Source organism: Boleophthalmus pectinirostris, unplaced genomic scaffold, assembly GCF_026225935.1.
Source record: "Boleophthalmus pectinirostris isolate CB_2022bp ecotype Guang Dong unplaced genomic scaffold, ASM2622593v1 HiC_scaffold_15, whole genome shotgun sequence".
Taxonomy (NCBI): domain Eukaryota; kingdom Metazoa; phylum Chordata; class Actinopteri; order Gobiiformes; family Gobiidae; genus Boleophthalmus; species Boleophthalmus pectinirostris.
The window spans coordinates 8,493,806-8,521,394 of NW_026571070.1; the positions used below are offsets into that span (position 1 = coordinate 8,493,806).

Here is a 27,589-nt window from a genome sequence, read left to right on the forward strand (position 1 = left end):
TCAACATCATCACTTTGAAATCTATAAAAGTCACTTTCTCTAAACTTATCCATAAAATACGTCCGCTCCTCATTATTTCTAAAACTGTGCGCCGCAGCGCCGCGATCTTTCCATTGCACGTGTTTCGTGTTGTGTTTTTTCCGGAAGCTACCATCGTCACTATTTCGATTAACTTCGGAAAAAATCGGCGAAAACATATCCTTGAATCCTATTGGTCAGTCTAGTGTGGGTTGTAGTGGCCCCCACCGATCACAGTCTCTGTTTAAATGTGAAAAACCGAGCAGTTTCTAAAGGTCGTCAAATCTCGTCTTTAGTGATACGGCGGAGGTGTCAAAAGTCGTCATTAAGGGTTCAGGGGGGTCATCAAATGTCGTCTTCATGGGGGAAAGAGTTAATGTGTACGGAGTTTAAAACACTTCCCGTATGACCACGTGACGTCACAAGGTGGAACGATCAGTGATTTGTCAGAGTTTTGTACAAAAAATGTCCCTATTTTTGACCAATTTGATCCCTGTCCACAGTAAAGAGAGGCATAAACTGTAAATTTGTTTAGGCAAAATACAGAAAAGCTGCTTAAAATTGAAGAAAACGCAACGAAAATGTGACCAGTTATGAATTTGCAGAGCGTAGAAAAGTTTAATTTGAGAGAAGAACTCGACATTTAAAGTAATTCGAATCTGGACTATAGTCTTCTTTATGAACCTTCTATTTAGCTTTGAGTTGAAAGTTTTGTGATAATAAGTTTTTTTGTCGTGTTGTTTTTTTTGCAGCTTTCAGTCTGGACACGGAGCAGCCGGACTATGACCTGGACTCTGATGACGACCTGTTTGTGAAGAAGCTGAAGAAGAAGATGGAGATCACAGAGCTGCAGTTCGAGGAGATGATCGACCGCCTGGAGAAGGGCAGCGGGCAGCAGGTACCAAAAAACAACAACAACTCGAGTTATAAGAAATAAAACTAATACTACCAGTGAAGGGAAGAATACAGAATACTGAATAAAAAAGTGATTGGAATAGTACTTGGAATACTTTTATATCCATTTGCGTAGAAGTTACAGCGTAAAGAAGCAACATGGGATTAAAAACGGCTTTATATTTGTTTGTTTTTTATTTTCTGTCACTGACTAGAGGAAGAATGACACTTTCTGTCATCACAAGGGTGTTTTTTTCTGTTTTACTCACAGATTATTTGCGGTTTGAAGTGTAAAGTGTGTGATTAAGAACCACCATGTATTCGACGAATACTACAAAACGAACGACCTGCTGCTACAACTACTACTGCCTATATTATTACTTCTACAGCCACCACTACTACAACCACCGCTACTACTACTACTACTACTACTACTACTACAACCACCGCTACTACTACTACTACTACTACATCCACCTCCACTACAACTACTACTACTACTACTACAACTACTACTACTACTACAACCGCCACTACTACTACTACTACTACTACTACTACTACTACTACTACAACCGCCACTACTACTACTACTACTACTACTACTACTACTACTACTACTACAACCGCTACTACTACTACTACAACCGCTACTACTACTACTACAAACGCCTACTACTACTACTACTACTAAACCGCTACACTACTACTACTACTACTACTACTACTACTACTACTACTACTACTACAACCGCCACTAACTACTACTACTACTACTACTACTACAACCGCCACTAACTACTACTACTACTACTACTACAACTACAACCGTACTACTACTAACTACTACTACTACTACTACTACTACTACTACTACTACTACAACCACTGCCACTACTACTACTACTACTACTACTACTACTACTACTACTACTACTACTACTACTACTACTACTACTACTACTACTACTACTACTACTACTACAACCGCCACTAACTACTACTACTACTACTACTACTACTACTACTACTACAACCGACTACACTACTACTACTACTACTACTACTACTACTACTACTACTACTACTACTACTACAACCACTGCCACTACTACTACTACTACTACTACTACTACTACAACACCACTACTACTACTACGACTACTACTACTACAACCACCACTACTACTACTACTACTACTACTACTACAACCGCCACTACTACTACTACTACTACTACTACAACCACTGCCACTACTACTACTACTACTACTACTTACTACTACTACAACAACTACCGCCACTGCCACTACTGCTGCTACTACTACTACTGTTAGTGCTACTACAACAACCACTATACTACTACTGCTGCTACTACTACTACTGTTAGTGCTACTACAACAACCACCTATACTACTACTACTGCTACTATTACTACAACAACAACCACTACTACAACCACTGCTACTGCTACTGCAACCACTACTATAGCCAGTACTACAGCCACATCCTCCACTAATACTACAACTACCAATACTACTACAACAACTACTACTACTACAACCACTTCTACTACAACCACTACTACTGCAATTACAACCACTATTACTACTACAACCACTACTACTGCTGCTACTGCTGCTACTGCAACCACTACAACTATTACTAAAACAACAACTACTACTGCTACTACCAGTTTCATTTCAGCGTCTGGGGAGACTGTTAAAGGGTTTCTGAAAGCTTGAATGACAGATTTAAATACAGACTTCCTCCTTGTGCAGTGTGAAACAAACCTGGGGCTGTGTTTTGTTTCATTCACACATGTTTAACACAAACTCTGCATATATTTACTTCTTCTCTCAGAACAGAAAACATCACAAGGTCGAACAGAGTATTTTGAGTTTTGGAGACGTAGACAGACTAATAATAAATAACTTTGTGTAATATAGGACCTTAAAGTGTCAGTTTGGGCCTTTTAGAAAACACTACTGTATAAATCCTCTTCTTTTCCTCGCTGTATTGGATCTCTGTGTGTATCCCGTCCTCTGTATTTGCTGAATCCTCACATATGCCGTTCTGTTTGCAGCTGGTGAGTCTGCAGGAGGCCAAGCTGCTGCTGAAGGAGGACGACGAGCTGATAAAGGAGGTGTTTGAATACTGGAGCCACAAAAGGAAAAACAGTAAAAGTGGAACGCTGATCCCGGCCGTGAAACAGGAGAAGCGGGACAGCTCCAGCACCAGCGATCCCTACGTGGCCTTCAGACGCCGGACGGAGAAGATGCAGACCCGGAAGGTACGGATCAACACTGTTTTTGCTCTTTAAAGCTGCACTGTGTACCGTATTTTCTGCACTATAGGGCGCACTTAAAATAAAAAAAACAACTGCGCGCCTTATAATCCAGAGCGCCATATATATTAATTTATTGGGGTGTCTTAGTACGACTTTAGTAAACTACAAAGCCGCACCACTTGCAGGATTATGGCTTCCATCGTCAGGAGCATCGCGGAATAATACATACTGTGATTTCTTTTAATATCAAAATGCACCTGTCAAGAGACACGCTCACAACGCCGACTTTAAACTCAAGGCTGTTATAAAGTTAAACTGCGAGCTCACCAAGACAGGGAGACCGCGCCAAGCGACTTACGCCACGATCTGCCAACGGATCGTGGACGCCCGGGCTAAGGATCAGTATCAACTGTGGTCCGAGCTTTCACCAAGACCGGAATCATCACTGAACTGCCAGGGAACAGTAACCACACTGACTCGGATAATGACGAGAGGGATGCGGACGGGCTGGACGCTGTAATCGCCCAACTGTTTGAACAATTATGAGTTATTCTGAATACGCCAACAATTTAGCGTCTCAGATATTTGTTTTTTTACGTGTTACAATTGAACAAAGTTGAGTTATTGTGAACGCGTTAAATAAGTTTGACTGACTTATCTAACTGATGTGTTTCGTTTAATGCACCTTGTAGTCCGGTGCGGTTTATATGTGAAAAAAGTTTGAAAATAGACCGTTCAGTGTATAACAATCCAGAGCGCCTTTATAGTGCAGAAAATACGGTAAACTTTTTCCATGGAGATTTTATTGCATCGCATGGAATTTACAATGAATAGTGATGTCTTACTTTTCTACCTTGTTTGTTTTTTGTCTTATTGCACATCCTTTCTTACTGCTTGTCTCCAAATAATTCCAACAATTTCTTCTCTATTGTCAAATTTTACCTGTAGAGAAATGGATCTTATAGACCCTATAAAAAATAGTAAATAAAAACATTCTAAATTTCAGAATCGAAGCAAATGGAGGTGAAAGTGAAGTGGAAAATAATGTCATTTCAATGGGAAAACTGGGATTAATTTCAGAATATCACAAATGATAAGAAATCTAAAGAAAATTGGCAAGTGAAAACTACTCAGACACATGTGAGTGAGACTAAAGTTCAGTTTAAATAACATTTACAATAGTGTTTTACGTTATTAGTAAGAAGAGATTATGATAAACACTAAGAATTTTTGACCAAAGTTGGGTTCATTATAGTTCATCACAACATCTACAGATATATTAGACATAAATTGTGAAGCTCAGATACAATTTTGAGGTTAGAAAAATGTAACAGAGAAGCAAAGTAACTAATATTTGCACCTTGGAGATTCTAAATGGTTTATTTTTTGTTATAATGTTGTAAACCCATTAGCATTTAGATCTGCTCATTAGTTTATCCATTGAAAATATCTTGCATCTGCTTCACTTTGGCTCCACTTTCCTCCAGAAATCTGAACATTCTGATGACACATTGGATTTTAAATGCTCTATATATATATATATAATCTGTTGTGTTTTAAAAGCATTTTTATTCAGCCCTAAACACGCCTGGAGTTGTATTTTGTTTGTCATTCAAACTATCATGATATTGTATCCTCAAAAGGCTTAAAATAATATCGTGGCACTGTCACAGTATATCGAATTACAAGTTCCTTTGCTTAAATGCATGGTTTTATAGACGCAACATCTTATAAACATAGCAAACTACATAAGAAATGTTTTTTACTTGAATTCTTGGGATTATGATCGAAATAATTCACACCAAAATCTTGTCAAGGTATTTTAAAAGCAAAAAAAGTGTCCCATTTACAATTATATTAACTTCTCCAAAATATCTCAATAAATATCGTACCAAGAGATTTGGATATCATTACATCCTGAGTCATTCATGGCCCCAAAACTCAGTCATATTTGAGATTACAGTTCTGGAAACATTTATCTGTTGCCTGAATTTCTTGCAAGTGAAAAATAAAAATGGTACATGTGGTTTCGTACGTGGAGGTTACCAGTAAAAACCTCTAAGCTATTTAACACAAACTTTGTTGCTTTTCAGAACCGTAAGAACGACGAGGCGTCTTATGAGAAGATGCTGAAGCTGCGGCGGGACCTGAGCCGAGCGGTCACCATTTTGGAGATGATCAAACGGAGAGAGAAGAGCAAGAGGGAGCTCCTGCACCTCACGCTGGAGATCGTGGAGAAGAGGTGAGTGAGAGAGATTAAAGTTTAGTGGAGTCTGAGGATGTGTGGGTGTGTGCGGTCTGTGAGGAGAGGGGAGAATTTAGTCATGTCGATTTTATGGTGAACCTGTTTATATATTTATTTTATTGAACATGAAGCACGAGGAGGTAGAGGTTGACTTGTTGTAGGGCTGGGAAATCTTCAAAAATCTAAAATCTTGATTATTTAATTTTTTCCTACACACTGGACAGTACCTTTTCATTCTTATCATATGCTGTTATTAAGAAGAAATTGTAAACCACCTTCCAAATAAAACCGCCTTCAATCTTCAATCTCCAAAAAACACTTGGACTCAGACCCCCCCCATTTAAAAATAAAAAAATATTTTTTTTTTTTTTTATTTGTATTATTTTTTATTAATTACTTTATTTTTTATTTTTTTAATTGTTATTTTATGTATTTATTTATTATTTTATCATTTTATTACTTTTAATTTTTTAAAATATTTTTATTCATTTTTTTATTTTTTTATTATTATTTATTTTATTTTTCATATATTTTTAGTTTTAATTGTTATTTTATGTATTAATTTTATCATTTTTATTATTTTTTATTTTTTAAATATTATTTAATTTATTTTTTATCATGTTATTTAATTTTTTTATTATTATTATTATTTTATTTTTTTTATGCATGGTAGCGAGAAACCCAATTTCAATTCTTTATATGATCTTTGTCTGAAGATTTGACAGTAAACGTTGAATTAAATTTGTAGATTTGTAAATTGTAATTGCACAATAAGACATTCAGACATAAACTTGTTTCATCATAATTCTTGATTTCACAATTTAGCAGTGTTACAAAATCTTTATCATTAAAAGTCCAAACGAACGAAGAATAAACGCCCAGCCCTGGCCTCTTTGAATTAATAAATATTGGATTTAATTTTCTCTGCATCAATACGTTGAAGTTCAAATAGGCGTATATGTATGAATACTGAAACTAAAGTGACTCATTTGTATTTTCGTTTCTTCTCGCGTTTGTTTTTGAAGTGTTCCCGGGTCTGCTGCTGTTTTAGAGTTGCCGTGTGAGTGATAAAGAGCAGTTTCAGTGTTGGCGTTCGAGGTTTCCTGTAGCTCTTCGAAGTGCAGTTTCGTGCCAGAGATTTTATCGTCTGTACATTTGTGAAGTAACATTAGTCGTGCGATTAAGGCGAAAGACAAAAGCGTGGACCTCTAAGAACTGCTACACTAACACAAGAAGTGAATTTAATCTGGTGTTAAAGACATTTTATTGGGATAACAAAACATGTGAATCCGTGTGTCATTCGTTCATTCATTTTACAATATAAAACCAAAAATAAGAAAACAATAAAATCACAGTTTTCGTCATTATTTGTCTCCAAAACCAAAATGGAATTGATAATGATTTGTTTTTTTCAGTTTTCGATTTTGTGTTTAAATGAATAATGGGAAAAAAAACGGCTAATGGCCGTTTCCGTGACTTAAACTGAGATGCTGGACTGAACCAGGACTAAAACGTTTTCGGTCCCCGGTCTGAGTCCCCGGTCTGAGTCCCCGGTCTGAGTCCCGGTCTGAGTCCCGGTCTGAGTCTGAGTCCCCGGTCTGAGTCCCCGGTCTGAGTCCCCGGTCTGAGTCCCGGTCTGAGTCCCCGGTCTGAGTCCCCGGTCTGAGTCCCCGGTCTGAGTCCCCGGTCTGAGTCCCCGGTCTGAGTCCCCGGTCTGAGTCCCCGGTCTGAGTCCCCGGTCTGAGTCCCCGGTCTGAGTCCCGGTCTGAGTCCCCGGTCTGAGTCCCCGGTCTGAGTCCCCGGTCTGAGTCCCCGGTCTGAGTTGTGGCCCCAGTCTTGGTCCTGGTCTGGTTCCGATCTCAGTCCCAGACTCAGTCCCAGACTCAGTCCCAGACTCAGTCCCAGACTCAGTCCCAGACTGGTCCTATTCCCGGTCGCGGTCCCGGTCTCGGTCCTGGTCCTGGTCTCGGTCCTGGTCTCGGTCCTGGTCTTGGTCCTGGTCCCAGTCTGGTCCCTGTTTTAGTCCTGGTTTAGTCCGTATGCGACGCAAAAGTCCAGCAAAGTTTAAGTCACAAAAATGAGAAACCTCTGTTATCAGTTTTTTTTCCATTTTTCATTTAAACACAAAATTGAAAACTGAAAAAACTAATCTTTTATCCTTTTTTTTTTCATTTTGGTTTTGGAGACAAATAATGAGGAAAACGGTTGTGTTTTTCGTTGTCTTATTTTTAGTTTTATTTTGAGAAACTAATGGCGCTGAACAAAAGAAAGAATAAACTAATTCGTCTTTAAAATCGGAACAAACCACCCACTTACTTCGGAATTAAGTGTTTACATGGTGACACATTCCGAGCAAAACAATTACATCGTCATGGCGACAAAAATATAGGCAGACCTTCCCAGAAAAGTTACACAGTTCACCTTTTTGTGTATAAAATCTGAACAAACTGCTTTTTCATCTCCTCATTGCTTCGTTCTTGTTCCGAGTATTATTTTTTCCTACACTGACTGGTCCGTGAAGGTTACAAAGTCAAATCAGTGCTTCGGGTTCACCTCTGTGTTGTTTACTTGTCTTTTCTCTCACCGCTCCCCCAACAGAGGCCATAAAAGCGCCCCGTATTAGCAGTTTATTTACCACTATTGCCCCATAAAGCCCCCGTTGGAGTCAAGCCTGGCTGCCCGTGGTAATTGGTTTCACATTTGTGTACATTATTCTGCAGGCTTTATCAATCTGCGCTGATCTGTTCGTTCAACACAAACACAAATTACCCCCTTCTCTTCACTCTGGCAGGAGGCAAGATTTACTACAAGACTATATTTTATTTTATTTTATTACTAAATTAGATATATTAATAATGAAACGGTAAATAAATCTGCAGACGTCTGTTTTGAGGTGCAGAGAAGAGAAGCTTAAAGACGTAATCATCGAAACAAACGTGAAACAAGGCTGATATTCTTTTTTTTTTTTGGGTTTTGGGGAGGTTAATTTGACATCCACTCATATTTCGTTAACTGATAATGCTTTAATTGGGTCATAGTATAATTGGAAGAACATGAACTCCCAGTGTGTTTTAAAATAGAGTTAAAATATAGAAAAATGTGTCTTTACTGTGCGCGGACTTGCATCTCCACAAACCTGACTAGGGCTGGGTATCATTAAGAAGTTGCCGATACCTCGATACAGAGGCCACGATACGATACAAATCTTGATACAGTACACTTTCGGTTCAATACAATACATATACCGTATTTTCCGCTCTATAAGGCGCATTGTCGTAGAATGGTCTATTTTCGAACTTTTTTCACAAATAAACACGAAACACAACAGTTAGATGGGTCAGTCGGACTTTGTTTGGCGCGTTCACGGTAGGGATGGGCACGATTAGTCGATGAATCGATATTTGATCATTAAGAATTTCATCGATTACGTTAATTTTAATCGACAAACCGAATGTAGGTTGCTGTGCGTAGTGTGACCAAAAAAGGGTCCGTACATGTGTCTCTCTGCACTCAGAAGGAGCGAGACACAGTCGGTCAGTCTGCAACGTAACGAAACACAAATGCGTATTTAACAATGACTTGTACAAGAAATTCCACGCTTTCCATTCTGTTCGGGACAAGTGTGAGTCCATGTGCACAGTGAACAAAGCAGCACATGTTTCAGTGTCCAGTGGGAAAAAGTTTTACCAGGTGAGAGTCACGCAATGTCGATGACGAGTCCCCACCTCCCTCCCCCCGTACGGTGTCCTGGTTTTGACAAACGCAAATATGGTCACACTAACCTGTATTCACCTGAGTCATGTCTTTTAATCCGACAGAAGTTGAACTGCATCAGCGACACAAGAGCTGTAGTTTTATCTTCACTTAGTTTATGCAAATTAGCCATGTGGTTTTAAGTTTTGTTTCTGTGAGAGTTGCGCAAAACTGAATTAAACACATTATAATGTCAAACGGGCTGATGTGGCTCAAGAGTCGTTACGGTTTATATGTCGTAAAGTTGAATTTATTTATGCAGATTAGTAGTGCAGATAGTAATAATAATGATGATCATTTTAATATAAAAACATTAATGATTAATTGATAATTTAATCGAATGCCCATCCCTAGTTCACGGTGACTCTGGGATTTGTTCAGTTGTGGCGTGTAGGGAGGGTGCTGTCTGGGAGCGCTGGATTGTCGGCGTGTTCGCAGTAACTCAGTTGTTCAGTTGTGTCTAGAAGTGGCACATTGCGCTCGCTTTTTCGGTTCGTTCCTCTGTTTCGTTCCTCGTCGGCGTGGAGTGATGAGTGTGGCTCCGTGTGTGTTTGCGTGTTCTGCAGGTGGTGTGGCTTTGTAGTTTACTGAAGTCGTACTGGGACACCCGAGTGGATTCGTGTATAGGGCGCTCTGGATTGTGGGTCGCGCTGTCGTTTTTTTTGATGGGGTTGGAGTCTTAAGACCGCGCCTTATAACCCAGAAAATACGATATTTCAAATCGATTCGATGAGGTTCAATAAAAAATAACAGCTAAATCATGGCTGTGACACTAAAAGTCTTTGTTAAACCACTTCTTGTGCAAAGTCCATATGAAACATTTTAATCATCAAAACGGTAAAAATGTCAAATGTTTCGCATAAACGTGTTTCCTTCCTCTAAACAAGCAACAAAACTGTAGCTCTGTAACAAAATAATTTAGTAAAACATATTAAAAAAAATACTCATGCTATATCGATACAGCAGCCCGCGATATCGATACTGTATCATCACATTAAACGATACGATATATCGATATTTTTATATTTTTGCACACCCCTAAACCTGGCTTTTATTTGGGCTGGTGGAGTACCTCTTCGTTGTTTCCTTGAAAATGTTGTTCCTTTGGCTCCAAGTTTGAGTTTAACTTTCTATTTCCGTAGAATCATACAGGTGATAAAAGTTGCATGGTGTAGCATTAAAAAGAAATAATTGTATACATATTAAAACCAAAAAATAAGTAATTTCAAGTCAATGTGTAGTCCTAAAAGTAAACCTAACCTTTTTATCTGGTTGTTTCATAAAGCTGATCACATCCAAAGCATCGTTGATCTATTAGACAATCAGGATTTCTGTCAATAATTGTGATTTATCGTAATGTTTCTTCACAATAATCTTTACTCTGAATTGTAATACTGTTGCTTCTTGGTCCTTTCCCATTTGCACAATACTTGAACTTTAACAAACTCATTTACAGGCTCCATTTTAGTTCATTTGTGATTCATAAAAACATTATTTTTGTCAATATGTTCCACTCTTACTTTTCTCTATTCAATGCAGTAAATCACTTTCTCTCTTCTCTGTCAGTCTGGTGTCTGCACAATACACCCGCTGTTTGCATTATTCTTTAGTGTAATTTATTTTTTATCTCTCTTCCTCTTCGGAGCGCGGCGGTTCTGATCCGCGCGAACATGACGGGCTCGGGGAACGGGCCTCTCCCCTCTCCGCTGTCACCGCTCTAAATTGGACTTGTCTCCTTGAAGTGCTTTGATTTGCGGTGACATTTCAATTTCCTCTTGTTATCCCGACCTGCTTCCTGTCTGCGGCGCGCTTCAGTGGGACCTCGGTCTATTTTCAGGGCGTAGATTTTAGCGTTCGCTCCGTGCCCACTCAGTCATACAGTGAGAGGCTCGTGCTGCTGCGGGGTAGAGCCGGGATATTAAACTCTGATATTGTAGATAAAGCTGGGTGGTATTAAGAAGTTGCCGATACGATACAAACCTCGATACACGGGCCACGATATGATGTTTTCCGTGATGGAACGAGACACAATTTCTACAAGAAGAGATTCGGCTCACGAGAATAGAGCTGGGTATCATTAAAGTTGCCGATACGATACAAACCTCGACACATAGGCCATGATACGATACATATCTCGATACTAGGGATGGGCATGATTAGTCGACTCATCGATACTTGATCATTAAGAATTTCGTCGATTACGTTCGTTTCCAATCGACAAACCGAATGTAGGTTTCTGTGCGTAGATATGAAGCTGCATCTGACAGCGCAAACTAGGGGTTTGCAAAAATATCAAAATATCGATATATCGTATCGTTTAAAGTGATGATACAGTATCGATATCGTGGACTGCTGTATCGATACATCACCAGGAGTATTTTTTGGTATATTTTACTCAATTATTTTGTGTAAGAGCTACAGTTTTGTTGCTTGTTTAGAGGAAGAAAACTCGTTTATGCGACACATTTGACATTTTCACTGTTTTGATGAATAAAATATTTGTGTTTCATATGAACTTTGCACAAGAAGTGGTTTAACAAAGACTTTTAGTGTCACAGTCAAGATTTAGCCTTTATTTTTTACTGAACCGTATGAAATCGATTTGAAATGTATCGAATCAAAAGTGCACTGTATCGTATTGTGGCCTATGTATCGAGGTATGTATCGTATCGGCAACTACTTAATGATACCCAGCCCTAGCGCAAACACTGGAGCTGCAGCCTCAGTCCCATGTTTGGGCTCTGGCTCCTCCTTGAAGATCACTGTACCCCTCAGTGAGTGCGTTTACATGCATACTAGTAGGACTGGGTATTAATTTAATCATCAAAACAGTGAAAATATCAAATGTGTCGCATAAACAAGTTTTCTTCTTCTGAACAAGCAACAAAACTGTAGCGCTGTCACAAAATAATTTAGTAAAATACACCAAAAAAAATACTCTTGACGATATATCAATACAGCAGCCCATGATATCGATACTGTGTCATCACATTAAACGATACGATATTTTAATACTTTTGCACACCTGTACCTTAGAATAATTTTTGATGAATGAACTGTCATTCAGTTCACAATTTTGACTTCACTATTTTAGTTTTGTCATTTTATAGTTTTCTGTCATTGTAGTACTGTTTTTTGGAATTGCAGCTTCTCAAGAGAACTTACTCTGCGAAGTTAACCCGCTTTTTATTCAAGAACAATTTAAAAATATGGGGGAAAAAATTTTATTTATTTTTTTTAAACCATTTTTTATGATATATTTCAAGTCAATTCAAATATGTTTGAGTAACTTTTGGCTTTTATACTAAAAGTCTTAATCAAACCACTTCTGGTGCAAAGTTAATATGAAAAACATCAATTTTAGTCATCAAAACAGTGAAAATGTACTGCATAAAAATGTTTTCCAACACAATTGTAGCTCATTCACAAAATAATTTAGTAAAATACTCCTAAAAAATGCAATCCATGATATCGATACTGTATCTTTACATTAAACAATACGATATATATTGATACTTTGATATTTTTGCACACCCTTAGCTGAGATATTAAACTGTAATATTGTTTTGTAATATTACAGATTGGCCACAAAGGGTAGACCATAACTGTTTGTGGTACATTTTGTTTTATTTTTAATTTGATTTTGTTTAATAATCATCCTTTTATCACCAGATTGGGCAGAAAATTCAATTCTTTTAGATTGTTGTTGTTTATTATGAAAGGCGTTCGTAATATTTCAATGTTTGTTCTTTTGTTTTTATTTTAAACAGTCAGCAATTTTCATAATTATTTCAGTATTATCTTCTCCGTGGAGTTGCTTTATCTGCAGTGTTTCACAATTCGGTATTTTGTTTTGGCAATGAAAACACCTCACAGTTGAATAAATGCAACGTGAGTGAGATTAATATCATTCTGTGGAAAATTCCAGACAAGCGTTTACCTCCACCAGAAGTTTCCTAGTGCCCTTTTAAAGTCAGATCTGTTTTTTTGGTTTTCGTGGACAGTTCAGAGAGATTATTTTGGTTCTTGTGGTGAGCAGGGACTTTTTGACGCGTATTTTAAAGTTGTTGTTTTTTTTTCCACGGTGTTGGAGTTTGCGTGCTTCAAGTGTTAATATTTCTGGAGGACACCGACACTTTTATACTTTAAATGAGCCAAATTTTCACATTGTCGTTTTCTCTTCCTCAGAAACGCGATGCCGGACCTGGGCGCGGAGGTGATGGCCGAGGCGTTGGCGCAGAGAGCTTTGGTCAAACCGGTCTACACCATCCCTCTGCTGCCTCTGTCCAACAGCCAGTACAGACACCCGGACATGATGGAGCTCAAGGACTACAAGAAGGTACGTCGTCTGCTCATGCTTTACACTGACGTCACTCTGGGGGTGTTTTACGTGTATCTCTAAAGTCAAACGTTTAGGAGTTACCATAGTGACACAATACACACATTAATGAACGTAGAAAAACACAAAATGGGTTTAAACAGCGCACTTTCAGGAGCTTGTGATCAATACGAGCGTTTCTGGTCCTGTCAAATCAGATCACCTGTTGTAGTTTCAGCTAAATCAGCTTTTTCTAGTCAGATTGTGTTAAATTAAAGCTCAGATTAAAGTCTAATTTGAGTAACAGAGCTTCAGTCAGAGCAGTGCCTACAAGGGCCTGACTGATATTGGTACCTGGAGACATAACGGCCTAAATCTTGCCAATATTGGCCGATAGTCCACGTGAACATGTTATGTCATTATAAAGCTTTGACACTCTATATCAGGGGTCTCCAACTTGTACCTCGTCAGCTTCCATTTGCTCGCCACTCCCTTTCAAGCAGCTCGCCAAGGGATTTCTGAACTAAACGTATTGTCCTGAATAACTCAAATTTGATGAATTAATTCATTTTGGCTACGTTCAGACTGCAGCCTGAAGTGACCCAAATCCGATTTTTTTTTTTTTTTTTTGGCCCCTATGTTCCTGTATCTGATCTTTTAATGACAGTCTGAACGACACAGATCTGATTTTTTTCAAATGCGACCCAGAACACTTGGATATGTGCTCCTGAAACTGATACATATCTGATCTTTTGACATGTGACTTCAGTGTGAACGGCCAAAGTGCATTCATCCAACCTACACGTTATCAACAAGACACAAACGTCACTATTCTGCGCTGAAGTAGGCGAAAATTGTTAATGAACTCTGTGTCACTGAAGCGAAGCACATCACCACTCACCACTCTTGGCTACGTCTCCACATCCACACGTTTCTTTCAATGGACGTCGCTGCCGCTGTCCCACAAAACACCACGGCCAAAAACCTCGTCCTTCTCCTTCTCAATCTCCTCCTTAAAACAAGTAAGTTGTTCATGTTCTGGCTCCGGTACGAGAGGAACTTTAAAATCTCCAGGTGCTCAATGCTCGCGTCCATGTTTGGACATCTTATGTAAACACAGAGACGCTCGCTGTGGATGACGTCGTCGTGTCTCCAGTGCACATGCGGGACACTTTTGGGCTGTTTAATGTTCACACAGGGGATCACATACAAGTCGCATTTAATTGGAAATGTGAACGACCTCGCAAAAACATCGGATTTCACAAAAAAATCTGAACTGAGCATTAAGCCCTGCAGTCTGAACGTAGCCTTTGATGCCTGACTTTGTGCACTCATAAATAATGTTTTATGTTTTATCTAACTGTACCACATTTAAGTCTTGCCATGAATCTTATGTACACTTTATTGCCTGCGAATGCTAAAACTAGTAGCTCGAGAATTTTCATTTCGTAAAGGTAGCTCACCCGAGGAAAAAGGTTGGAGACCCCTGTTCTATATTATGTCAGTTTAATCAATTTACAGCCAGATAAATGTCCTAATATGTGACTTAGCATCTGTATTTATCTACGGAGTAATTTGTCTTTGTAACGCCGTACTGCTCCTGAGTCTCATCACTCACGTGCGCTTGTTTACATCAGCGTGCAACACCGAGGCGCTGCTTTAAACGCTTTTGTGTCTGATCTAAGGCATTAACTATATGTGAACGTTTACTTCAGCACAGTTTGGGCCAGCAACAAAACGACTGCTCAGTTTTTATCAAAGTGCGAGTGCAGAGAAGACGGGACTGTCCCTTACACAGAGGACACAGACAACTTTTGGTGCAGTAGCTCCCACACATGAACAGCCTGTTTTCTCTGACACTGGCCTAGTTTAACGTGGCTATAGTGGCTGTATGTATGTTAATGGTCGTGCATTGATATGTAAATGAGCTGTGAATAGAGGTGTGAATAGTCCGCATGTATGCACCTAATTACCATAATTGCCATGCATGTTCCACTAAAGGCTGAGTGCAGTTTTCTTTTTTACTTTACTGGTTAGAATGTCATACAAAAACGCACTGGGTTACACTTACTGTCTTTAAATATGACTGTGAACAGGTAAAATAACAAATTGAAGCCTAAAGAAACCAGATTTAAAACCCAATAGAGTAAAATCTTAAGTTTTGTGATGTAAAAATTCTCATATAAATTACACAAAAGGCAAAATTTCCAAAGCCATTGCTGTTCTGCATAAAGTAAAGTTCTCACTAAATAGCACAGCATTATTTACTTTGTATAACTCTGTAATTGTACCATATCTGATGTACTGTGTGGAAATTTGGGGTTCAACATGTAAAACTTACCTACAACCTTTTATTTATTTTACAAAAAAGGGCCTTGAGAATTATCACCAACAGTCATTGCAGAGAGACGTCCAACCCAATATTTGCTCAACATAAAGTGTTGAAAATGCAGGATATTGTTGACATAAGTCTTCTCAAAATCATGTATAAAGCAAAGTGCAATTTGAGATGAGAACAAGCCGCGACGATTTAAAAGGAACCTACATGTTTAAAAAAGCCAGATTCAGAACCAAGGTTATGGAGCGAAGCGTCGCTGTGAAAAGAGTTAATTTATGGAAGAGTTTTGACAATGAAATAAAAGAATCAAGTACAATGATGACATTTAAAAAAAACATATAAAATCAAATGCAGTGTGTATGTATGAAAAAGAAAACTAAGTTGTGTATAATAATGAAGATTTACTGTTTGCAATTGATCAGTAATTGTGCCTGAACTGATATGGAATGTTTAGGTTGATGTTTTGTCTTGAAAAAGGAAAGGGGGGCAGATAACATACGATTTTTTCTTCTTTCTGCTCATATTCATTCATTTCTTGTGTGTTTAATGTTGTGACACTTTCGATGTCTTTTTATGCTTTATGAATGAAATAAAAAATAAATAAAAAAAATCACTGTAAATCTTCAACTAATTCTAAAACTTATCAGATCTTGGCTCCTCCAAAGCCCCTTTTATCAGTATCATATCAGATCCAAAAAAATCCATATCAGTCGGGCCCTTGTGCCTACTGTACTTGTGTTGATCTGTGTATTTATCTGTGCAAGGACATGTTTATTATTAATCCCTCAATTATCTCGAAATCTCAAACTCACTCTGTCCTATTCATAGCAGAGAGAGCGGCGTTATTAAAATGATCCATAAATGAAATTAAAATGATCCATAAATCTAAGTGCTGGAATTAATTGAAGATTTACACTGAATTTTTACAACACTAAACATATCAAATATCAGCACCTCCAAAGCCACTATTATCAGTATCATGTCAGATCCAAAATAAATCTGTATCGGCAGTGTTGGGGAGTAACAGATTACATGTACCAGAGTTAAGTAATCAGAGTACAAATTATGAGTAACTGTATTCAGTTACAGTTACTGTTTCAGTGAGTGGTAATTGGATTACAGTTACTTTGTTGAAATAAATGGATTACATGGAGATATTTTCCTGTTTTCACATTTTGGGCCGTATCCTCCACTTTATTTTATTTTTTTCAGTAATTCCACTCATTGCTGGAAACTAAACTAGATCTAAACCAGGTCTAAACTAGATCTAAACCAGGTCTAAACTAGATCTAAACCAGGTCTAAACCAGGACTAAACCAGGTCTAAACCAGGTCTAAACCAGGTCTAAACCAGGTCTAAACCAGGTCTAAACCAGGACTAAAACCAGGACTAAAACCAGGTCTAAACCAGGTCTAAACCAGGTCTAAACAGGTCTAAACCAGGTCTAAACCAGGTAAACCAGGACTAAACCAGGACTAAACCAGGACTAAACCAGGACTAAACCAGGACTAAAACCAGGTCTAAACTAGATCTAAACCAGGACTAATTTAGATCTAAACCAGGTCTAAACTAGGACTAAACCAGGACTAAAACCAGGTCTAATCTAGATCTAAACCAGGTCTAAAACCAGGTCTAACTTAGATCTAAACCATGTCTAAACTAGGACTAAACCAGGACTAAAACCAGGTCTAAACTAGATCTAAACCAGGTCTAAACTAGATCTAAACCAGGTCTAAACTAGATCTAAACCAGGTCTAAACCAGGACTAAACCAGGACTAAACCAGGACTAAAACCAGGTCTAAACTAGATCTAAACCAGGTCTAAACTAGATCTAAACCAGGTCTAAACTAGATCTAAACCAGGTCTAAACCAGGTCTAAACCATGTCTAAACTAGGACTAAACCAGGACTAAAACCAGGTCTAAACTAGATCTAAACCAGGTCTAAACTAGATCTAAACCAGGTCTAAACTAGATCTAAACCAGGTCTAAACCAGGTCTAAACCAGGTCTAAACCAGGACTAAACCAGGACTAAACCAGGACTAAAACCAGGTCTAAACTAGATCTAAACCAGGACTAATTTAGATCTAAACCAGGTCTAAACTAGGACTAAACCAGGACTAAAACCAGGTCTAAACTAGATCTAAAACAGGTCTACAACAGGTCTAAAAACAGGACTAAAACAGGACTTAACAGGACTAAACCATGCTGCATGGACGTGTCTCCCCGTCTTCTGTCAATAATATTTTTAATTTGGTTCAGTAAAGTCTGGGCTTTTTTATTTTCTTTTATCAGACAAAACTTCTTATGTTACGATTTCCTCGTCTTTGCTTCTCAACAGCAAATCAAGTAATCCAAAGTATTCAGATTACGTTACTCACCTTAAATAATTTACTGGATTATGTTACAAACTACATTTTGGTGTATGTAATCTGTAATCTGTAGGGGAATACATTTTAAAAGTCACCTTCCCAACACTGCGTATCGGTCAGGTACTTGTATTAAACAGTATATTTATCTGTGGAAGGACATGTTTATTAATCCCTCAATTATCTCTAAATCTCAAACTCGCTCTGTCCTTTTCATCGCAGAGAGAGCGGCGTTATTAAAATGATCCATGCACAATAGAAATAATTGTTTTATAATGGCTAAGTCAACTAGTAAAATAATTGCAACTAGGGCCGGGCGATTAATCACATTAATTTGACTCATTTGTGTTTTTAATAATCGAGATTTCAGAAAACGACAGTCGTGAAATCAAGGGGTTATTATGAAAAAGATTTACTCCTGACTCTTTCTTACAAAGCAGTGTTATTGTGCAATTAAACTAATCCCGTTCTAATTTAAACTATTGTACAATTTCTTAAATCCACCTTATTCTGCCGCGCCCACTTGAGTCTGTAAACGCTCCAAAACTGCGCATTTTTGTGGTGGCTCTTCCGTTGAATTCGTCCTATTTAAGATGTTAAACGGTTCCCAGAGTCACTTCGTTTGTGTAAAATGTTCAGTTTTCGTGTGCACCAACAAGTCAACAATGCACCAATTCTCCCGCGGGGGCTTTAAAACGGTTTTATAGTCCATATTGAACTTATTTGCTGTTAGGATCGGCAGCCCCACACAAAATAATACAACCCGAATGATGATGGCGACGCCTACGGCAATCATCTGGAGAATAAAACCAAATGATAAAAAGATCTTCCCCTGTTTAAAAGACTGACGTCGACTACAAGTGATTAAATTCATAATAATCCAGTGCAAAAAAATGTACCGTATTTTCCGGGCTATTAGGCGCTCTGGATTATAAGACGCACTGTCATTAAATGGTCTATTTTCAAACTTTTTTCACAAATAAACCGCACCGGACTTTAAATGAAACACAACAGTTGGATGGGTGAGTGGGTGGTGGTTTTGTTTGTTTGGAGCGTTCACGGTGATTCTGGGCTTTGTTCAGTTGTGGCGTGTAGGGAGTAGGGATGGGCATTCGATGAAATTTTCTTAATCGATCGTCGGAAGAATTAACGATCGATTATCGATTAATCATTAACGTTTTTATATTAAAATTATCATTATTATTACTATCTGCACTACTAATCTGCATAAATAAATTCAACTTTACGACATATAAACCGTAACGACTCTAGAGCCACATCAATCCGTTTGACATTATTATTAATGTGTTTAATTCAGTTTTGCGCAACTCTCACACAAATAAAACTTAAAACTGCATCGCTAATTTGCATAAACTAAGCGAAGATAAAACTACAGCTCTTGTGTCGCTGATGCGGTCAATTTCTGTCGGATTAAAAGACATGACTCAGGTGAACACAGGTTAGTGTGACCAGATCTGTGTTTGTCAAAACCAGGACACCGTACGGGGGGAGGGAGGTGGGGCCTCGTCATCGATATTGCGCGACTCTCACCTGGTAAAGCTTTTTCCCACTGAAACATATGTTCCTGCTTTGTACACTGTGCACATGGCCTCACACTTGTCCCAAACGCAACGGAAAGCGTGGAATTTCTTGTAGAAGTCATCGTTAAATACGCATTTGTGCTTCGGTACGTTGCAGACTGACCGAATGTTTGCGTTTGCTCGCTCCTTCTGAGTGCAGAGAGACACATGTACAGACCCCTGTTTGGTCACGCTACGCACAGCAACCTACATTCGGTTTGTCGATTAAAATTAACGTACTTGATGAAATTCTTAATGATCAATTATCGATTAATCGATTAATCATGCCCATCCCTAGTAGGGAGGGTGCTGTCTGGGAGCGCTGGATTGTCGGCGTGTTCGCAGTGACTCAGTTGTTCAGTTGTGTCTAGAAGTGGCACATTGCACTCACTTTTTTTCGGTTCGTTCCGTTCCTCGTCTACGTGGAGTGATGAGTGTGGCTGCGGGTGGTGCGGCTTTGTAGTTTACTGAAGTCGTACTGGGACACCCGAGTGGATTCGTGTATAGGGTTTTATAGTAGCGACTAGGGATCCAACGATATCCAAATCTCTCAGTACGATATTATCACAATATCCATCGTACGATATTTAGTCCGATATTTTGAAGAGGCTGATATAATTGTAGATGGGACACTTTTTTTGCTTTTAAAATGCCTTGACAAGATTTTGGTGTGACTTATTTCCATCATAATCCCAGGAATTCAAGTAAAAAACATATTTCTTCATGTTTCCTGCACTGAAATGAATCATGGGATATGTAGTTCTCGATGTTTATAAGCTGTTGCTTCTATAAAACCATGTATTTAAGCAAAGGAACTTGTAATTCGATATATTGTGACAGTCCACGATATTATGTTGAGACTTTCGACGATACGATATCACGATATTTCAGTTATTGTTACATCCCTTGTAGCAACGCCTTATAAACATTGGAAACTACATATCCCATGATTCATTTCAGTGCAAACAACAGTAAGAAATGTGTTTTTTACTTGAATTCTTGGGATTATGACGGAAATAATTCACACCAAAATCTTGTCAAGGCATTTTAAAAGCAAAAAAGTGTCTCATCTGCATTCAAAATATCGCAATAAATATCGTACCGTGAGATGCATATCGTTAGATTCCGAATATTTATTTATTTTTTTACCATGTCGCTCTGATTACAGCCTTAATTGCGACCGAGCATGGGACGATATAGAAATGTGGTCTCACAATTATCATGGCCAAAATAATTGCGATTAACGAATATATCACGATAATTATGAATGTTGCTGATGGTTAGAAAATGTTATGGATATGAATAATTATAATTTAGTGTTGTACTTCGTTAGTGAAAGTGAAAACAACGATGATCTTGAAGAAATGCTCATGGAGAAATATCGTTTTACTCCAAATTCTGTCGATTTATGGTGTTTTCTTTTCCTTTTTATCACAATTAATGGTATTATTATTAATTATCCCATCCCTAATTGTGACCCTTTTCTCAAAATACAAAATTGTATTATTAAATCTCGCTCTTTCACATCAGCTGGTATTTCCAAAACCCTTTCACAGCGCGTTCCTTGTTCCTCTCATTCCTCGTGGGTACACAGTGAATAGCTCGTGCGTTTATGTAGGAGGAGAGAGCGAGTAGAAGAACATGTGTACGGAGCCGGCCTTCACCTCTGTATTCAGCCCATTCACGACGGAGAGCCATGCACAGGAACGCATTCAAAAGCGGCAATAACACAAAAGCACGACACGCAATGTACAAAAGTGCGCCGAGGTTTCAAGAGCTGTTCTTGCTGTGAAAGAGGAATTTGAAGTGTTAGACATTCTTTCTCCTCCGCACATGAAAAGACTATAGTTTTAACCTTGCGGAAAATGTTAGAAAAACAATCCCGTCACGATGATTTTACGTCGGACTTGAGGTTGAAATACAGCGGCCCCTCGTTTACCGCAGGGTTCTAAACGTTCTAAACACAACAACAATAGATGCATCAAGAATCTCGGACTTCCAGTTATTGCGCAGTGCATACTGGGAAGGATTTTCAGAAAAAGTGAGCATCAAACCGCCGTGTTGTTGTTGTGTCTGTTGACAAAGCCGATCTTTTCAAGTCTTCTGAACTATATCGCCTTTGTTTCTGGTTCTGATATTGTCGTATTTTAGTTTTGGGATTCGCACATCGTTAATTGTGTGGTTGTTGGATCCTAACAGCGGAAAACGGCTTGAGAAATTTGTTTGCGAACTCCGTAAATGCAAAAGGGAATGAGATGTGTGTGAATGCAGACCTCCGTTCAAACTGTTTCCCTTCCCAATGGAATTGAAAAATAGTGAAAGGCGAAAGCGATGGGCAGGATTGATCCACGGGAAGGACCAAAAAGGAAACATTTGGCTGCCTGTACCAAAATGACTAAGACTACGTTCAGACTGCAGCCTGAAGTGACCCAAATTCGATTTTTTTTTTTTTTTTTTTTTTGCACCTATGCGACCTGTGTCTGATCTTTTAATGAGTCTGAACGACACAGATCCATTTTTTTTTTCAAATGTGACCCAGGACACTTCGATATGTGCTCCTAAAACCGATACATATCCGATCTTTTGACATGTCATTTCAGTCTGAACCAACCTACACGTTAGAGCCCTGCACCCGCTGGACCTGACACAAAACAGTGCGAAGCAGGACACATTTTGAAAACTTCCCCCCTTCTCTCTACGCCGTGCAGGCTGCACCACTAAACCAAAACTAAACCAGGTCTAAAAGCAGGTCTAAAACAGGTTTAAAACCAGGACTAAAACAGGATTTAGCCAGGACTTAACCATGCCACCGCACCGCCCATGTCGATAAAACCAGTCCATGGTGCAAAAAAGGTTGGGGACCACTGTTTTAGACAATTCCTCCGTTTTTGATAGAGCTTAAGAAAGCGAACGTCCCCATCTTCCTGGACTTGTGGGTTGGAGTGGGACTGAAAATTCTGTCCCACGCAGACCTCTACTACACGTCACAAATGTACACAAACGTACACAAACGTTCTTCTCGTCAGACGAAAATTGTGTCTGAACTCCATGTCAGCGAAGCAGCAAAACAGAAAGCAATCCCACCGCTCTTGGCTGCGACTCTGCACCAACTCGTTTCTTTCTATGGACGTTGCTGCCACTGCCCCACAAAACGCCAAAAAGCTCATCCTTCTCCTTGTCAATCTACTCCTTAAAACAAATAAGGCTACGTTCAGACTGCAGGGCTTAAAGCTCAATTCCGATTTTTTTGTGAAATCCGATGTTTTTGCGAGGTCGTTCACATTTACAGTTAAGTGTGACTTGTATGTGATCTCCAGTGTGAACATTAAACGGCCCAAAAGTGTCCCGCATGTGCACTGGAGACACGATGACGTCAACAACAGCGTGAGCGTGCTCTGTGTTTACGGAAGTTGTCCAAACATGGACGCGAGCATTCGAGCACCTGGAGATTTTAAAGTTCCTCTCGTACCGGAGCCAGAACATGAACAACTTACTTGTTTTAAGGAGGAGATTGAGAAGGAGAAGGACGAAGTTTTTGGCCGTGGCGTTTTGTGGGACAGTCCGTTGAACGTGTGGATGTGGAGATGGAGCCAAGAGTGGTGAGTGGTGATGTGCTTCACTTCAGTGACACAGAGTTCATTAACAATTTTCGCCTACTTCAGCGCGCAGCATAGTGACGTTTGTGTCTTGTTGATAATGTAGGTAGGTCAGATGAATGCACTTTGGCCGTTCACACACTGAAGTCACATGTCAAAAGATCAGATATGTATCAGTTTCAGGAGCACATATCCAAGTGTCCTGGGTCACATTTGAAAAAATCAGATCTGTGTCGTTCAGACTGTCATTAAAAGATCAGATACAGGTCACATAGGGGCCAAAAAAATCTGATTTGGGTCACTTCAGGCTGCAGTCTGAATGTAGCTCAAGTTGTACGTGTTCTGACTCTGGTACGACAGCAACTTAAAAATCTCAAGGTGCTCAATTCTCGCGTCCATGTTTAGGCGACTTTCGTAAACACTGTGTCCTCCAGTGTGCATTCGTGACACTTTTGGGGAGTTTAAAGTTCACACTGGAGATCCCACACAAGTCGCATTTAATCGGAAATGTGAACAACCTCGCCAAAAAATCAGATTTCACAAAAAAAATCTGAATTAATTAAGCATTAAACCCTGCAGTCTGAACGTACCCTTTAGTGACACAGCTGAATCTTCACTGTATCACAGATTACGAAAATAAAACTGTAGAATGAAGCACAGAAGTGAAAAACAGGAAAACATCTTGAAACTTAAGTGGGGTGATTCATGCATGTTTGGACAATCTTTAATCAAATAGTTTCGAGAAGGTAAATAAGAAACAGCAAACTTTAAACCGTGTTGGTTAAACGCTCTGAAAAGTGGATTTCACGATAATAGGTCTGCTTTAATAAACATGAGCCGCAATAAATAAAAGACAAGTTAGTTTTTCAACCGTCTGCAGCTCAAAACTTATCAGAAAAATAACAAAAAAGTTCCTTACTACGACAAAGATGAAGTACCTGTGATAAATAATGATGTAGTAATTACTGTGTAAAGACTAACAACACCAATACTCATATTACCAATACTTTTTTTTTTTTTTTGGCTTATCGCCCAAACTCTCTCTCTCCGTCTGTTCCTCCCCCTCTTTCTTTCCCTCTGTTTTCTCCTCAGCTTGAGTTCACTCTCTTTTGTTTACACCTGTTTACAACTGCCCCCCGCTGCTTCATTACACCTCCCTGCCTCTCACATCATCCCCCTTTCTCTCTCTCTCTCTCTCTCTTCTCTTTTCTCTTTTTCCTCTCTCTTTCTTTCTCTTTCTTTCTTTCTTCTCTCTCTCTTTCTTTTTCTTTCTTTCTCTTCTTTTCTTTTTTCTCTTCCTTCCTTTCTTTTTCTTTCTTTTTTCTCCTCTTCTCTTCTTTTCTTTCTCTTCTTCTTTCTTTTCTCTTTCATTCTTTCTCTACTTTCATTTTTTTTCACTCTTTTTTTTTCTCTTCTTTCTTTCTCTTCTTTCTTTATTTTCTCCTTTCCTTTTTCTCTTTCTCATTTTCTTCATTCTCTTTTCTCTTCTTTCCTTCCCCTGTTTCTTTCTTTTTTTTTTCTTTTTTTTTCTTTACTTTTTCCTTTCTTTTTTCTCCTGTCTCTCCTTCTTCTTTCTCTACTTTCTTTTCTTTAAATTCTTTCTTTCTCTACTTTCATTTTTTTCACTCTTTTTTCTCTTCTTTCTTATTTTCTCTTCCTTCCTTTTCTTTCTTTCCTTTTTTCTCTCATTTTCTTCATTCTCTTTTTTCTTCATTCCTTCTCCTTTCTTTCTTTTTCTTTCTTTCTTTTAACTTTTCCTTTTTTTTGTTTTTTCTCTCTTTTTTCTTTTTCTCTACCTTTCTTTACTTTCTTTTTTCTTTTTTCTTTTTTTTCTGCTGTCTCTTTTTCTCTCTACTTTCTTTCTCTTCTTTCTTTCTTATTTTCTCTCCTTCCCCTCTTTCTTTCTTTTTCTTTCTGTCTTAACTTTTTCCTTTTTTTTCTCTCTTTTCTTTTCTTTTTTCTCTACATTTCTTTACTTTCTTTTTTTTCTTTTCTGTTTTTTTTTCTCCTGTCTCTTCCTTCTCTTTTCTTTTTCTCTCTACTCTTTCTTTCTCTTCTTTCTTTCCCTATTTTTCTCTCTCACTCTGTTTCTCTCTCTCTCTCTATCCCTCTCTCCTGTAGCACCGTGAGCCGTTACCTTTCCCTCTCTTCCTCTCTTCTCTTCCTCTCTCCTCTTCGACATTCGGGCTTGAATATCGTTCGTCTAATCCCTGGAGAAGCGCTCGCTCTCACATCGAGGGGAAAAGAGGAGAGGAGAGAGATGAAGAGAGGAGGAGGAGGAGAGGAGGGAGGAGGGGATTAAAATGCAGGGACCAGCCATCTGCCCCGCACAGCGACATCTGGCACGTGCCCCTATCTGCATATCAATGGGCCGAGCCAGAGCTGTAGGGAGCAGTGTTCGGCATCGCAAAGAGTAAAACGTCAACATTCAGCGCCGGGCCGGGGCTAATTTATTCTCCCTTTACGGACGATTTGGGATTTGGGGAGCCGTACGTTTCTGCCGGTTTTACATCCGTCTTTGTGCAGCTCGGCGGCGCCTGCGTGGGCCGACGAGTAGTTTTAGTTTCGTTTATTTGGGGTAAAACAAATGGCACAAACAAAAGGCCTGGCTGTGTAAAGCAATGCTGTAGGGAGTATTACACCATTAGACGGGATTTTAAACGCGCCGGAGTGCAGAGCGATTCATTTGTGGAGTTCAGCGGAAGGTTTTAATTTTCCTACAAGTCACAAATTCACAATCAGATTAATTATAATATTTACTTTGGGGTTTTAAAATGGGCGTTTTTTTTTTTTTGGGGTTTTTTTTTCCTACAATAAGGCCAAACTATTTAACAAACACACACCTTCATCATCGTCATTAACCTGAGAACGCGCGGACCACGTTTCCTTCCATAGTTACTGCACGGACACCGACGTGCTCCCGTGAGCCGCGTGTGGATCGTGTTTTCTCGCGTACGCGGCGTAAACCGCACTTCCTCCTGTGCACCTCTAAACCAGAACTAACACCAAGACTAAACCAGGACTAAACCAGGACTAAAACCAGGACTAAAACCAGGACTAAACCAGGACTAAACCAGGACTAAAACCAGGACTAAACCAGGACTAAACCAGGACTAAAACCAGAACTAAAACCAGGACTAAACCAGGACTAAACCAGAACTAAAACCAGAACTAAAACCAGGACTAAACCAGAACTAACACCAGGACTAAACTAGGACTAAAGCAGGTCTAAACCAGGACTAAAACAAGGACTAAAACCAGTGATCTCATATATAAAGCATTTCTCTATCAATAATATTTTTAATATGGTTAAGGAAAGACTGGACTTTTTATTGTCTTTAAGTCGACAAAAGTTATTATGTTCAGATTTCCTCGTCTTTGCTGCTTTACAACAAACAGTTTCTTATTCATGGAGACTTGGGCTCAACAGCCAATTTGCAGAGATTTGTTAAACAATAAATGACTTTATAAAGTCACTTTTTTAAATCTATATCAGTCTTTTGATCTGCCACAATAATGTAATAATGAATTTAAATGAAAATACCTCAAACTGAAGCTTTTCTCAGCAATTTTTAGGTGAGATTAAAATGAGATTAATTAGATTAATTAATTACAGATCATAATTAATTAATCTCTAAATTTTTTTAATCGCATGACAGCACTAATTAGAACATTTTAGTTATTTATATCACATATTTACATACACAAATTATTAGTATTGTGAAACAAAATAAATCAAAAGACCGACCAAAAAAGTAAAAATTACCGATTTTAGGTATTTTTGAGCGATAAAACCACCTGTAATTAAAAATAAATAAATAAAATCTATAGAAAAATATGACATGAAACAGCTCCACATTGTAAAAAGCTTGGCCAAAATTTAAGATATAAACACTTAAATCTATCAGAAAATGACTTAAAAGTTGTGAAATCATCTGTCCATGCAGCGAGATAATTTTACTTAAGTTATCTTAAAATAAATAAATGTATATGTTGTCCACAATAGCAGCTACAAAAGTGAAATGTTTATTTTTCAAGGTCGGCAAATCAAATCATCAATAATAAAGGTGAATGTTGTTTTTGAAGAGAAGAAAAACTTTAGTATACTGTTTTTAATACTGAAAAATGCTCCAAAAAACTGGTTTGGAATTAAATTTGGAAATAATTCATTGTGACGATCTAATTAAG

At 38.6% G+C, this 27,589-nt stretch overlaps 1 protein-coding gene across 3 annotated transcripts in view; it reads left to right on the forward strand.

Moving 5' to 3' along the window:
• Positions 1–27,589, forward strand: part of LOC110169969 (enhancer of polycomb homolog 1-like) — a 112,732-nt gene that overhangs the window by 44,746 nt on the left and 40,397 nt on the right. For all 3 annotated transcript variants that reach the window (XM_055151175.1, XM_055151173.1, XM_055151174.1), the window contains 4 exons: positions 771–916; positions 2,999–3,205; positions 5,296–5,444; positions 13,389–13,539. In XM_055151175.1, coding sequence (XP_055007150.1) covers positions 771–916; positions 2,999–3,205; positions 5,296–5,444; positions 13,389–13,539 — 653 coding nt within the window. The remainder of the gene's footprint in view (positions 1–770; positions 917–2,998; positions 3,206–5,295; positions 5,445–13,388; positions 13,540–27,589) is intronic.